General features: G+C 48.2%; 1 protein-coding gene across 6 annotated transcripts in view; it reads left to right on the top strand.

Annotated features, from left to right (window-relative positions):
* The window catches only part of ARHGAP22 (Rho GTPase activating protein 22), a 180,591-nt gene that overhangs the window by 72,035 nt on the left and 93,130 nt on the right, over window positions 1-15,426 (top strand). For all 6 annotated transcript variants that reach the window (XM_040485689.1, XM_040485692.1, XM_040485690.1 and 3 more), the window contains one exon: window positions 10,835-10,922. In XM_040485689.1, coding sequence (XP_040341623.1) covers window positions 10,835-10,922 — 88 coding nt within the window. The remainder of the gene's footprint in view (window positions 1-10,834; window positions 10,923-15,426) is intronic.

Below are 15,426 nucleotides of genomic sequence, written 5' to 3'. Positions count from 1 at the left end.
AGGGCACCCCTGAAATAACAAGACCAGTAATAACTTGTGAGTACCTACCATTAATCATTATATGGTAATATTTGCCACTGTTGTAGAGGAAGAAAACCAAGATACTAAGAGGTCTGATGACACACTCAAGAATATATAAATCACAAGTGACGAGTGTCTGGTTGCCCCTGAATTCTTTTGCACCCAGAATGTCACTGCCTACAAAACGGATCTTTGCCTTCTAAAAATGACTTCTGTGTTTCCTTGAGTGTGGCCTGACCGTTCATGGAGATGTAATGAGCTTCTCTCAGGGTCTGCTAATTTAAGTCAGCAAGGATGTTAGCTTATAGTACTTAAACGTCTCCCACTTATAATCAATCCTTTGGCTTTCTGTTGAACCCAGTTAATTTATAGTAATAGCTACAAGACTGATTGGTAAATTGCTAGTTTTGTCAATTACTAGGCATAAAAATGAATCAAATGACATTGAGGCAGCATGGAAAATATATTTCATTCATTGTTTAGACCAGAATAACTTACTTTTAATTATATTTGGGGCATTCTAGCTCCTTAATACATTAGTAGACCACTGAGCAAAATGGAGGGGATTGGGAGCGTCCGTATAGGTCTCCTGCCTTGCCTGGTCCCCTGAGGACAGAGGGAGCATTTGCTGAATGAAGAGCAGCTTTTGAGAGGATGGGGAGGAGTTGTGCCTTTCTCAGCAAAACACGGCCTAGGCCCTTCGGTGGCAGTCACTGCCACAGGTCAGCCGGGCACAGGTCAGTGTACAAAGAATCCATACCGTGTTTCTTAGACAAACCTGTTCTCAACTAAACAGTCCAGTGGCCGCTCTCAGAGGCACTATGTGCCCCAGAGCCCAGCAGTAGTTGAAGAGCTTAGAGCAATAAGACAGAACCAAACCATTTCCAGCCAAGGGACGGGCCCTGCCATCCAAGGCGAGCCCCTGGACCCAGCATCAGCACATCCCAATAGTGCAGATTCTGAGCAGAAACAAACTTCTGAGGAAGCGTGTCCCAAAGCATGGGCCAGGCTGAGTAAGCAGGCTCAGCCTCTGGGACGGCCTGTCCATCATGGGGTTGGAAGGCTGGAAACATGCCAGGGACGGCTGCATGAAGAGCAGGCTTATGGTTCACTGCCAAGCACCCCGGGCTGTGGAGAGGCCCTGTGTCCCGCCCCCTGCCCCCCGCCCCCGCCCCCGCCCCTCCCGGTGTGGGACAGGGGCCAAGTGGTAATGCCTACTAAGGGCTCCCAGTTCAGAGGGAACACCAGAGGCTTTTCCAAACCCTCCAGGCAGGCTCCAAAGAACCAGGGCAGGGTGAGCACTAAGGTGGGACAGAAATCTACACCAACATCCACCCAAGTCCTGAATCAGAGAAAATACCGGAAAGAGGCGGGTGGCCAGTGAAGACGCTCTCCCCTTAAGAAACTCAGAGCATGTGCTTCTGATGGCTGGTTCCCATGTGAATGCACCAGCCCTCTACTGCAGATACCAAGTGCCGTGGGCTCCACATGGATCGGGCCTATCTCTGTGTCTCCCTTAAGCCCTCCATCTGGAAAGCCAGGTATTTTAAGGAGGCAAAGAGGCCTACCATCGAGTCCAGTGAGCCATGGGGGAAGAGAGGCCACTTTCATGCTCTGTCCAGGGGAGATCCTACAATGGCTGGGGACAGGCCAGGGACTGCTGTGATAGCCGCAACCCCTTACTTACACAGCAACCTACAGTCTTGCTGGGCTCCTTCCAGTGCCCCAGTCTAAATAGTCAAGCAGGAAGTAGGTGCCACATGGCCATCACAGCTCGAGGCCAGAACCCAGACCTCCCTCCAAGCCCTGCTCAGAGCCTCTGACCACGAGAGTGAGGCAATTTCCCTGTGCCTTCTAATGCCACATTAGATGGGCCTGATCTCCCATTGCCTTTCCCTCCCAACATCCAATCAGAGGAGCGAGAGAATAATCTTTTTTTTTTTTTTTTAATTTTTTTTTTTCAACGTTTATTTATTTTGGGACAGAGAGAGACAGAGCATGAACGGGGGAGGGGCAGAGAGAGAGGGAGACACAGAATCGGAAACAGGCTCCAGGCTCTGAGCCATCAGCCCAGAGCCCGACGCGGGGCTCGAACTCCCAGACCGCGAGATCGTGACCTGGCTGAAGTCGGACGCCTAACCGACTGCGCCACCCAGGCGCCCCGAGAATAATCTTTATTAATTAAACAGCTTGGCCTACATAAAAATACAATGTGTAAATAGTACTAGGATTCTAAAACTTTGTGTGTGTGTGTGTGTGTGTGTGTGTGTGTGTGTGTGGCCAAGTGAGCAGTTTGGGATAAAATTATCTAAAGTTTAATTTCTCAAAATAACTTCTAATTAGTTACAATAAACAATGTTAAGTAGTCCTAAAATCCCAGCACCTAAACACAATAAAAATTTATCTTTTGCTGTGGACCAGGTGGCAGCCTTATCTGTCTCTCAAGGCCTCCAAGGTTGACCCAGTGTGGGGAGGAAGGAGAGAAGGCCGGAGGTCACTCCTGCCCAGTCCCACTGGCCAGAGCTTTGTCACCACTAGAGGGTTCAGGAAAACCACTGTGTAAGCATTTTGGTCCACTGGTCACAAGTACTAGTTCCCCTGTGTCCCTAGACGACTACTCAACACCACTGTGAGCCTGCCAACGGTGACCCAGTGAGGCCAGGACACTAAATCTAGTGAGCACGGCCTTTACACAGACACTTGCCAACCTGGCATTGCGTTTCGTCGAATGCCAACCTGGCATTGCGTTTCGTTCATGACCCATGAACATGGTCACGGGCATTAGAACGCCCACGTTGATGACAAAGGCCTGGGGTGAGAGGCTGAGCCCAAGGCTCCCTCACCAGGGTGGAGCCGACGTGTTAGCTGAAGACATGAGGCACAGACTCAACCCCACCACGTGCTGAGAGGCTTAGGAATCTGGTGAGATGGGGCCGCCTAAAGGAATGGCCTTAGAAATGACTCAGTGCAAGTCGGGGATACACGGGGGTCTAGACCAGGATGCTGGAGTGGCACAGAATGAACGAACAAAGGAACTAACTAACTAACTAACTAACTACAGGGAAGACCAGGACCCCAGAAAGAGGACCCACCAACCATGTAAAGGACACTCCCTCGGGGGTTAGGTTTGGCTGTTGGCTATGAGGCTGGAGGGCTCATTGGGGGCTCTGCCAGACCCCATGCTTAAGGCTGCAAGTCTGCCACAGGCCCCAGGCCCCAGGCCCCAGGCTTACCCTTGGATCCCAGCTGGATCCACCTTCATGGGCTTGGACCCTGGGCTGGGAAGCCCTGCAGTAAGGGATTCAGGGACTGTGGGCAGCTGAAGGTGCAGGGAGCTGGTGCTCAGACCCCAAAGCCCCTGCTTGCTTCAGGACACAGTGCCATCCCACAGGGTACACCTGGTGACAGGCTCTCTAGGGAGACTAGGGAGAGCCAGCAACTCAGTGGTAAAGCAAGGTGTGGGGACACGAGGAGCACACCAAATGCATTTGGAAGGGACGGGACACAGCATCACTCTGGAATCTGCTGGGAGAAACTTTGGGACCAAGTCCTTAGCAAAGACACAGCCTGGATCAGTGACTCATCTCAACCCCTTAGGGAGGGAAAGCGCCCCAGCCAAAAAGCAATTTGTCTCCAACTTCAGGTTGCCTTTCTTAATATCTGCATTTTAGACAGTAATAGCCGTGGTTACAGGCTTGTGTGATAAGGAAAGGGAGGATGTTCCCTGCTTGGCACTGAACTTCATTCTGATCTGTGTTATTTAAAATTCGGAGTGGTTCAGTTCCTGGTTGGGTGTCAGAGGCTAAAGCTTTTTAAGATTGATCTGAGGCCACAATCAGAATTACAGGAGATAAGGTAGCTTGAGTGATTGCTTTTTGAAACGTGTCTGCAATTTTCCAAGATGCTGCCGGTGGAAAATCTTATCATGTCCTTGCTAAGGAGCATTTCAGAAGTTGGTTCTTCAGACAGTCTCCCTCCAGAGTGAAAAGTGAAGACTTCCCAGACAGCCAGCCTTTGATCAGCTTGGAGAGAGAGCTCAATTAGAGGGTGACGTTCTCAGAACTATCACGAACCCTAAAACTGAGACGGGTGGGAGGAGTACAGACATCCCAGGTCCCGCAGGAGGTCGCCACAGGGCTGTCATCTCAAACTGTGAAGGAAGAACCCCCCCCCCCTTCACCCTCCTGGGACTCCTGAATCTACATCAGACCTTATTTTGTGCCACAAGCAATGGTATTATTGGCGGAGAGGATGTTCCCAGAACAAACCGGCGTGGTGGCCAAAATAGGTTTTACAATAATAATTATGACAATTACTCCCTATTCATTCAGCCTTTAGCTCAGGCAGCCCGGTGAGGAGCAAAGGACAGAGGTTAATAGCCTTGTTTTTACAGGTAAGAAACCCGGGCCTCAGCCCAGGAGCTGCTTGAGTCCCACCTCAGTGACAATGTCACAATAATTACAAACCTCTAGAATTATTTTGAAATGTTTATATATATTCTAACTCCCATGAAATGGTCATAAGCGGACTCCACTCCCTGGCTATGAAATAATTCATAAATCACAACAACACCACTTACTCGGGACAGGCACTGAATCCGGTGCCATCCAGACATTAGCTCACGAAATCTTCAAAACACAGCACGTGACAGAGGGGGAAACTGAGGCTGGGTGAGGCAACCTAGTTCACATGCTTACTGTGGGTAAGCAGTGGCAGAGGAGTGACACCAGATATGTCTGCAGCACATACCTGTGAGGCTCCCGTGACAGCCCCACACCACCCCAGACCTAAAGCGTCATCGTTGCTTACCTTTTTGCAACGTGGGCGGGTCCTGGGGGTGAGACAACTGGATGGAGATGAACAGAAATCTTTGTCACTGTTGCTGCTGTTACCCTCATGGTCAGTCCCCTGGACCGAGCCGAGGCCTCAGGACCGCCGGGTGCCCTGCGAGCTGTTCCCAAGAGGGATCATTTTGCCCAGCGGGCTGCAGCCGCCTCTCCAGCGGGCAGAGGCTTGTGCCCTGGTTAGATGGCTTAGAGGGTAGCTGTCCCTAGATTTCAGTCCCATGAAAGTTGAGAGGCCTGTCGCTTCCAATGTTTTGAGAAAGGAGGAGGAAGGGAAGATCACCGTCCTTTGCCTGAGGATGACAGAGGGACATTCCGGCTGAGGAAATGCTGGCCTGGCCCTAGACACATGAAGTGAGTAGCGTTCCGTCAGGGAGTTACCGTGGAAAGTTGGCAACAGACCATCGGGTGTGGGCAGCACCCTGTGAAGTATCTGACTCACCTTTTTTTTTTTTTTTACTTTTATTAAATTTCCTTATTCTGATGCCAACATTACGAAGCAAACCATAAAGCTGCCTCACCACTCCATCCCACAGTGCAAGCTGTCACTGCCATTTCTGTATGCCTACTAATGTGCAGGTTCTTGAGAGAGGGCAGTAACAGAAATTGGGGTGGGATCGTACTACAATTGTTTTTCTAGCACCTCCTTTTTTTACTTAACAATTCATATTAGAAGACTTTTGCATTTATCTCATTGTGGAAGGCTGTACCTGAAATAATTTAACCACTCCCCCATTGATGGACAAGTAAGCTGCTTTCCACTTTTTTCCGTCAGGAAAACAATGCCTCGATGAGCATTATTATACGTGCATCTTTATGCATTTGTCTTTCCTTGGGACAAATTCTCAAAATTCACCACTAGGCTAAAGGGATATTTTATTTTAACATTATTTTAGAGATTGCAAAATTGCTTTCAAAAAGGCTTTATCAAATATCAAGCGTATGAGAATGCCCAGCGATGTAAAGAATTTTCCGTGAGCTTCTTTGCCACCCTCGTACCTTCTATGGTAAAGCATCTGTTCAAATCTTTTGCCTACCTTAAAACTGGATTGCTTCCTCATTATTAAATTTTGAAAATGTTTTGTATATTTTGGGCCCAAGTCCTTTATCAGACTCATGATTTTCAAATATTTTCTCATTCTCGGATAGTCTCATATTCTCATTTCTTTTCTTTCATAACTCGTATTTTCCTTCTCTTAGTACCTTCTAAGGAACTGTTTTTATTTGAATGAGTCAAATTATCAATTAGTTGTTTCATGAAGTGAGCTTCTGATGTACCTAAGAAATCTTTGCCTAATCCAAAGTCATTAACATTTTCTACCAGAAGTTTCAGTCTTAGATTTTGCATTTAGGTCTATGATTCATTTCAGCATATTATTGTACATGATGTGAGCCATGGATCAAAGTTTATTACTTTTGCGTGTGAACATGAAATTGTTCCACTTCCACTTACCGAAGACACTTCCTTTCTTCACTGGATTGCTTGTGTGCCTTTGTCAAAAATCAGTTGTATATATATACACACACATATATATATGCATATATATACACATATACGTACACACACACATATGTATATATAACTTTTATGTGTATGTGTGTGTATAAACGCCCTGTTCTGTTTGATTAATCTACTTGTCTATCTTGATGCCAATATCATAACAGTTCTGATTACTATAACTTTATAATAAGTCTTGAAATCTGGCAGTATTAGGTATCCAACTTTGTTGCTGTTTCAGAGTTGTCTGGCTATTGGCAGGTCCTTTATATTTTAGAATCAGCTGGTCAATTTCTACAAAACACCCACTGGGATTTTGACTGGGATTGTATTAAATCTAGAGAGCAATTTGGGGAGAATTGACATCTGAACAATGAATGGTCCTCTGACCCATGAACGCAGTGTCTCTCTCCATTTATTTATATCTTCTTTCATTTTCACTTATAGATTTTAATGAACAGATCTTAAACATCTTTTGCCATACTTACCCTAAGTATTTCATATTTTTGATATAAATTAAAAATGGTTTTGATTTTGAGTTTCCAGTTGTTCACTGGTAGTATCTAGAAATATGATTCGGCTAAGTGCATTTCTCTTGTACCCTTGCAACCTTGCCAAAATCATGTATTAGTTCTAGTAACTCCAAACTAGTAGTTTAGTTTCTGTAGGTTTTCACCAGATTTTCTACATAGACAATGGGTTGTCTGTGAAAGAACTTTTACTTCTTTTTTTTTTTAATGTTTATTAATTTTTGAGAGAGAGAGAGAGAGAGAGAAACGGAGTGCAAGCAGGGGAGGGGCAGAGAGAGAGGGAGACACAAAATTCAAAGCAGGCTCCAGGCTCCGAGTTGTCAGCACAGAGCCTGACGTCGGGCTCAAACTCATGAATCGTGAGATCATGACCTGAGCCAAAGTCGGACGCTTAACCAACGGAGCATCCCAGGCGCCCCTTACTTCTTCCTTTCCACTCTGAACAACTTTTCTTTTTCTCACATTGCTATAGCAGCTAGGACTCCAGTATAATATTTCATAGGAGGTAAGAATAAACACCATTGTCTTGACCCTGGTCTTAGGGGAAGAACTTTTAGTATGGTATTAGCTTTTAGTTTTTTATAGATACCCTTTATCAGGTTGAGGAAGTTGGTTTTATCCCTAATTTGTTGACATTTTTAATCAGGAATGGATGTTGAATTTTTTTCAAATGTTTTTTCTATGTCTACTGAGATGATCTTATCCTTTTTCTACTTTATTAATACGGTGAATTATAGTTTGCCAGTTGTTCCTTATATATTTTCCTTTTTATATGTTGTTTGATGTGCTAAATTCTGGCTGAGAATTTTTGCCTCTATGTTTCTGGGGGATCTTAATCTGTAATGTCCTTTTCTCGTAATATCTTTGGCTAGTTATATGTCAAGATAAAGCTGGCCTCATCAAATGCATTGGAAAATAGGCCCTCTTTCTTAATTAAAAAACAACAACAACCCTGTGGATAGTATCGGTATTATTTTTTTTAAGTATTTGACAGAATTGAGTAATAAAGCCATCTAAGCCTAGAGTTTTCTTTGTGGGAAGTTTTTAGCTACAAATTCCATTTCTTTGCAAGATATGGGGCTATTTCGCTATTTCTTCCTAAGTGAGCCTCAATAGTTTGTGTCTTTTTTGGTTCATTTCATCTAAGCTGTCTAGTTAGTAGCATAGTGTTGTTCTTAATATTACCTTATCCTTCTAATATCTGAAGAATCTTCAATGATGTCACCGCTGTCATTCCTGCTATTGGTAATCTCTTTTTTTTCCTGATTAGTGTGACTAAAAGCTTATCAATTGTATTGATCTCCTTAAAAAACAAGCTTTTGGTTTCATTGATTTTTCTCTATTATTTTTCATTTATTTGTAACCACTCTGATCTTCATTTGTTTCTTTCTTTTACTTTGGGTTTCACTTGCTCTTCTTTACGTACTTTCTCAAGGTGGAGGCCTCAAAGGCCTTTCTTTCCAAATATCAGCCCTGAGTGCTATCACTTAGCCCTTAAGCGCTTCTTGAAAAGCATTTCACAAATTGTTATACGTCGTGTTTTTGTTTTTATTCAGTACAAAGTACTTTTTGATTTTTTTTCTTTTTTGACCTATGGATTATTTAGAAGTATGTTCATGGGATGTCCACATAATTTGGGGATTTTCCAGAAATGTTTCTGTTATCTCCCCGTCCCCCACCTCCACCCAGTGCCCGCACAGTGCTGGGATCAAAGCCGGGCTCTTGACTCGTGGAGGTGAGGGATGTGGGCGGCCCAAAGCCAATGCTGAAGGTCTCTTGCTGCGGTAGGAACCACACTGGGATTCACAGAGTGAGCCAAAGTCACGGCCTGGCGCTCCGTGACGGCGTCTTGCACACAAAGTTGGTCAGCAGCTGCTATCACATATGAGAGGCAAGGCGCTCCTGTGTCAGCCAGGGCTGGGCGCACCTCCCAGCCTGCCCCTGCCAGCAGTGGGACAAGGAGCTGGCTGCTCTACCTCTCCAACTTCCAGCTGCTCGTCCAGGAAGATGGGAATAGTAGTACCTGCCCCATGAGGCCTCCAGATTTAAACAAACAATCCAGCATTGATTAAACAAAGAGCCGGGAACATAGAACCCGCTCCCCAAACAGTAGCTATTACTGCTTTTCTATTTAGCTGGAATAAAAAGTAATGTCAGTGTCAACAATATTACTCCCATTTTATGGGTGACAGCTATTGAGGAACAGAGGAATAAAGCAAAGTGCCCAGTTACTGAAACAGCAAACACCAGAGATCATCCCATTAGCCAGTGATGGATCTTGTCCACGCCCTCTAATGAGCACGTCTCCCCATGCAGGGGCTGCACTTCTAATTTACTCCCAGTAGCTCCAGATTCTCTAGCAAGAAAGTAACTGATAATTCAGTTACAACAGTTACCAGCTGGTTCTCTGGTCTATTGCTGTAATTTCTCTAAAGCAAAGACATTGTCCTGCCTTCACGTGGCTTCTGTGAGAAAAGGTACGTCCATGTATCTCCCCTCAGCGTGAGACGCCAGCAGCCATGCAGAGGCTCCAGCCACCTGAATTCCTGTTACACCCAGGAATTGCCTGGAAAAGATGGCGTGGGGAGATGAACACTCTGTGAGCACACACAGGAGTCGGGGGCTGGGGGTGGCATGATCATGCCCCTCACCTGGGCAAACACAGATGCAAGCGTGCTTTACTATGTTGCAGACACTGCCGTAATGCCTTCCCGGGATTCGTTCTTCCAATGCTCACAACAGCCCCACAAAGTACTATTATCATTCCTATTTCACGAATGAGGTTTTTGTGAGATTGCACAGAGAGGTTAAGCAATTTGTCCGAGGTCACACAGCCACTAAGTAACTGAGCCAGGATTTAAGCCCAGACAGGTACGCTATGGAAATGGAATTTAAAATAAGTTTTGCGTGGAGAGAGCAAAAAATGTATAGTCAGAGCCACACGCAGTCTTAAATAAACAAATCTGAACATGAACAAAATGAAGAAAAGTCACAGCAGAGATTAGTCGTTAACAGAGAGAGGGAACAAAGGGAACAAAGGAGGCCCTGCCTAGTGCTGGGGGGGGGGGGGGGGGGGGGGAGGGGGGGCTAGAGTAAAGGTGATTGTGACAGTACCCATCTCGAGCAGGACCTCCTGAACAGGAATCTGGTGTCTCAATGCTCCCTAAGAAGTGGGAGTTACTGTGCCATTGTCCAGATGTGGAAACTGAGGTTCAGAGAAGTTAGGTGTTCTGCCTGAGGTCACACAGCCCAAAAGTTCAGGGTTGAGACCCAAACCCAGAGTACCTGTCCCTGCACCTCATGGTCTTTCCCTGCCTCTTCTAGCCTACCAGATTTCAGCATTGGAGAGTAGGGTGGGCCCACCCCCTGTCATGTACATACACAGATACCCCAGGCACACGGCATGATCTGTGCTGGGTACCTCCTGTGTACTAGCTGACTCCCACTGAACAAGAAATAAAATCCCACCTTCTGGGAGGGGGCAGAACCGGACTCATAGAGCTGTTGACCTCCCATGTCACTTCAGGGACAGCTACATACAAGAAGCCAGCCCCAGTGACAGCCTTCCTCTCCCTGACCCTCAGAACCTAAACCTTGTGCCCCAGAAAGGCTGCAGATGGCTGCATTAGAACGGGGTGGGGTGAGGGGGGTGGAAGGGGGTAATAATGGGGGCCTTCCTCCCTGCTCCAGATATGCATTTCTGTGCCTTAATGAAGGAGTAACACCTCCAGGCCGTCTCGGCCCTGCCTGGGGGCAGAGTTCTTCCAACCACGTGTGTAAACCCTAACGTCCACCCCAGTCCACCGGGAACCCCGTGCAGGCTCCTGCTGGGGCCTGATCCTGAAGCCCCACCCTCTCTCTCCAGGAGCCCTGACCACAGGAAGGAACCCTTCCCCTGCCATCTCATGCCTCCCGTGTTTGTGTTTGTCTCTTTATTTTAGGGATTTATTTCTCTACAAGGGACCCGGGTGACTGAACTCCTTCCTGGCCCCGAGGACACAGGGAAGCACCTCTTTGAGATCAGCCCAGGTAGGCATGAGCACCTGTAGGCTCTGTGCTGGGGCCGGCCCTGGGGGCCCCGCTGGGGGTGTCACCGCACCTCTGGCCTAGAAGGGCCGATCTCCTTCAGGATGCTCCTCCCTGTAGGAACATCAACGCTGTCGCCAAGCCCTACTCAGAAATTTGGGACACATCTAGAGGATATTGCAAATTTGGGGGCGTATCAGAAAATCCGGTCAATTGTCTGGGTAATTAGCTTTTGGAAATTGGATTTTAAAATTCACCATAAGCACAAGGGAAACCAGGCAACGGGGATATCTTAGGACGAAGGTCTAAACACAACAACTGGATCACATGAAAATAAGTCCAGGGAAAACCCACTAGCACAGATACAGAGCCTTAAAATAAGCTTTGTCATGAATCTCAAAACAGAATTGAGCTGTGGTGGGAGGAAGGGGAATATTTTAATCCAAGGAACCGCTATGGTGTTGGCAGCTACAAATTTTTTTTTTTTTTTAATTCCCAGTTTTCAAATGTGATTGTTATTGAACTAGTAGATGTGTCTCAAAGATGAGCCCGTCTGCTTCCAGAAGGGCTGGTTCCGCAGTCGGGTGTTTTGGGTAGCCTGGCCTCCCCCAGAAACAGAGCTTGAGACCAGGCTCCAAGCTGTTTATTCAGAGGGGATTCCCAGAAAGCAGGGGGGAGGGAACAGGGAAGGAGGAAAGCCATTCCGGGTGTGCTAGTGAGTGGATTGCTGCTGTGGGGACCCAGGGTTCAACTCCTGGGGCAGCTGTGGGGACTGTGGGGAGCAGGCCTCAGAGGTGTCCCGCCCATGAAGGGAAGAAGCTGGGGGCTACCCCCCTTAGTTCCACCAGCTGCTTCCCGGGAGCTAACTCTGGCATCTCTGGCCTGCCCTATGCATGGTCAAGCTCCCTGCAGACAGAAGGCTTCTGGGAGCATTGCAGGCACTTGAGCGAAGAGGCCACCCGCATGGATGGGAGCAGTGAGAGCCAGGGTTCTGGGCAGGGAATCGGCTGCAGCCACCTAGTCATCACATGCCTCCAGTGTGCCGTCCAAATTTAGACTTCCTTCTGGGAAGTCGTGGCTGTGAACTCAGTGTGCTCGGGTCTCCCTGGGCTCTGTGAGCCAACAGGTTTACCGTCTCCGAGCAGCACAGCCACTCCACCAGTCTGATGAGGTGGCCTGACTATCTGCTATACACCAAGGCTCTCAGCCCAGGCTCAGGCCAGCCAGCAGCGGCCCTCGGGGAGCAGCAGTGAGTGCCACCAAGCCCGGGGCAGGGACCTGTTCACCCTTGCTCTGTCTTTACTGGGAATTCCAGAAGACACAGGCAGAAGGCAACAGGCAGGAAGCCCCTCCCCAAGTTCATGCCCTATATGCAAAATGCAAGTATCCCTGGTTTCATTTGGCGTTTCCTACGTGGGCATTGAATCTACTGCAAAAACCTTGGTACTAAAACTGCACGTTAGAAGGTGGCAACTGAGGGGTCCCGGAGTGTGGAGTGGAAAAGAGGGGCTTGGTTGGCCATGGAACAGGGGTAAAGGCTTCTGCAAAGAAGATAGAAATGAAGAGGGCAGGGAGGTGGAGGGCCCTGCCATCTGAGGAAGGGGAAGCTGGGCATGGAAGGGAGGCCTGGGGTAGGGGCCAGGGGACCTGCGCCTGGGAATTAGGGAGGAAGCAGGTGAGGCTGGAACTGAAAGGTGGAGGAGATCCACACACCCTAGCCATGAATTCACAAAAGCACTGAGCGTGTGCCCCAAGGACTAGATGGGGAAAAATCACCAGTGTGCAGGCTCTTTATCTGGGTCAGAGCTATTTACAAGGATTTCTTTCACTCTGGAGGGGAAGAAGACCTGTTTGCCACGTAAGGTAACATTCACAGATTCTGGGAATTAAGAAGCAGACGTGTCTAGGGTGCCTGGGTGGCTCAGTCGGTTAAGCGTCCAACTTTGGCTCAGGTCATGATCTCACGGTTTGAGAGTTCGAGCCCTGCATCAGGCTCTGTGCTGACAGCTCAGAGCCTGGAGCCTGCTTCGGCTTCTGTGTCTCCCTCTCTCTCTGCCCCTCCCCTGCTTGTGCTCTGTCTCTCTCACTCTCTCCCAAAAACAAATAAACATTTAAAAAACTTTTTAAAAAACAAGCACACATATCTGTGGGACCATTATTCTGCCTACCACAATGCTCAAAACATCCCCCCAAGGGAGGAGTACTTTTTTTTTTATTTGAGAGAGAGAGCACATGCACACACATGTGGGGAAGAAGAAGATGCAGAGACAGAGGGAGAGACAGAATCCACTCTGTTGGCACAGAGCCCCACGCGGGGCTTGATCTCATGACCGTGAGATCATGACCTGCTGACTGAGCCACCCCAGGACGTAGTTTATTTGATTTTAAATAAAAGTTGAAGATTTTATTTAAAAAGACACTGGGGGTTAGAGAGGATATGACTTGCCCGAGGACACACAGCCAGATGGTATTAGGGGGTCAGGGCTGGCCCCCTGGGCACAGAGCTGCTATCCAGCACTGGCACCTGGTACAGGACCTAGTGTCTTTCCACCTGGGCACAGGAGGTCTAGGGATGCAGTTATAAAAAGGCAGGGCCCCTCGTAGCCCTGTAGCCCAAGCCCAGCAGTGGTCTAAGCACCGGATTCAGCCGGTCCCTAGAGCCACCCATCACTGCCCTCTTGCATTTGCACACGCTGCCCTCCCGAAGGCCGTGGGGCAGGTCGGGGGTGAGAGCGAAGGCAGCTGTGAGGCCGCTCAAGGAAAGCAGGTTGGTGGTGGGCAGTGAGGGGTCCAGCCAACCTTTGTGGGGCACTGCGCAGGAAGGGCTCAATCGTCTCCGTTGGGCAAATCATTTTGGCTGCAAAAGGCCAGGTGGGGCTCGTGTCCACCACACCCGCTGTCCCAGAGGGGGAAATGCTTGACAACTCTTGGAAATGTGGTAGAACCCAAGTATAACCATGCATAAGAATATCTACATGAATTTTAAGTTAGACTTCTAATTTTGTTCTTCAACGGTAGGAAAAGTCACAACTTTTCATCAGGATAGAATTGAAAGTAAACAGAAGAGGAAAAATTATACAGTGAGTGCCCTCTAGTGGAGAAACCTGCCAATTACATGACAGGCCTTACAGGCCCTCCTACCTACTCACCCTTCCACCCTCACCCCACCCCCATCCCTGCACATTTCAGCGAGGCCACACCACTGATGGTTGCCGTGTGCCCACAGTCGCTAAGTGCTGGGACTGCAGCATGAGGCACCTCTAAACCAGAGCCCCACTCTGCACCAACACTCCTGGCTCCTGGATCAGGAGGAAGGAGCCAAGCCCCGGAAAGGGACTGGGGATCAGAGGACCCTGGGTCTCCTTCCCACCTGGTCTCTTCTGCCCAGACAGTTAGTTGCCTGGCCTGATGCTGTGATTTGGATTAAGAAAGATAAATAGGCAGACAGATGGATAGATATTTATATACTTGATGTTCGCCCTGGTTCCTGGCACAGAGCTCCTAAAACCCTTGGAATTTCCTAAGTAAAGGTGCCCTTTGTTATGTTAATGAGGTGACTTTGGGATAGCCCCTCCTTTGAGACTGGTTTAGAGGGGAACCAACCATACCTATGTAATGAAGCCTCCATAACAAAACAAAAAGGAGAGGGTTTGGACACCGTCCAGGTTGGTGAGAACGTGGAGATTTGGGGAGAATGATGCGCTTGGAGAGGGCACGGAAGCTCCCCAACCCTTCCCACATACCTTGCCCTATGCAGCGATTCCACGTGGCTCTTCCTGAGTTATATCTTTGTATAATGAACCAGTGATCCAGAAACGAAAAGGTTTCTCTGAGTTCTGTAAGCCGCTCTAGCAAATTAATCAAAGCCAGGGAAGGGGTTGTTTGGACCTATGGCCCATTGGTCAGAAGCACAGATGACCGCGTGGCCTTGCAGGCGGCATCTGCAGCAGGGAGGCGGAGCAGTCTTGTAAGACTGAACCCTTAACCTGTGGGATCTGACATTTTCTCCAGGTAGATAGTGTGAATATAGAGTTCAGTGGTAGGATGCCCAGCTGGTGTCGCTGGGCGACGTGGAATTGGTGACCGGAATTTCACCTGGCAAACCCCACCGCCTCCCAGCCCTTTGAAAACTGTCTGCCCCTTGCAGACTTGATCTCTCTGGGCTCCCAGTGCTGGCAAAGGGGGCCTCTGCTCCCAGGCCATGTTTAGGCCTCCCTCTAGATACGCAGGAACAGAATGGAGCCAGGAGTGGAGAGGCCTCCTTTGGTACTGTGGACAAAGGGTTGCTAAATCCACAAGACGCTTGTGTCTGATAGAACGAATTAGGTAATCAATAAAGCAGTGCAACGTGTCTCAGATATTCTTCTTCCGGTATTAGCACAGTGTTGCCAAAGGGAGGCAGGACAGTTGTCTACAGGGATTTAGATGGGAGCCTCAGATCTTTCTGGTGACTAACTGACGGGCCACCATGTCTCCTCCATCACTGGGTGTGTCTTTCAAGAGTCCC

Source organism: Herpailurus yagouaroundi, unplaced genomic scaffold (genome assembly GCF_014898765.1).
Source record: "Herpailurus yagouaroundi ecotype Mexico unplaced genomic scaffold, PumYag 163, whole genome shotgun sequence".
Lineage (NCBI taxonomy): Eukaryota > Metazoa > Chordata > Mammalia > Carnivora > Felidae > Herpailurus > Herpailurus yagouaroundi.
This window is presented reverse-complemented; position numbering and strand designations above follow the sequence as displayed.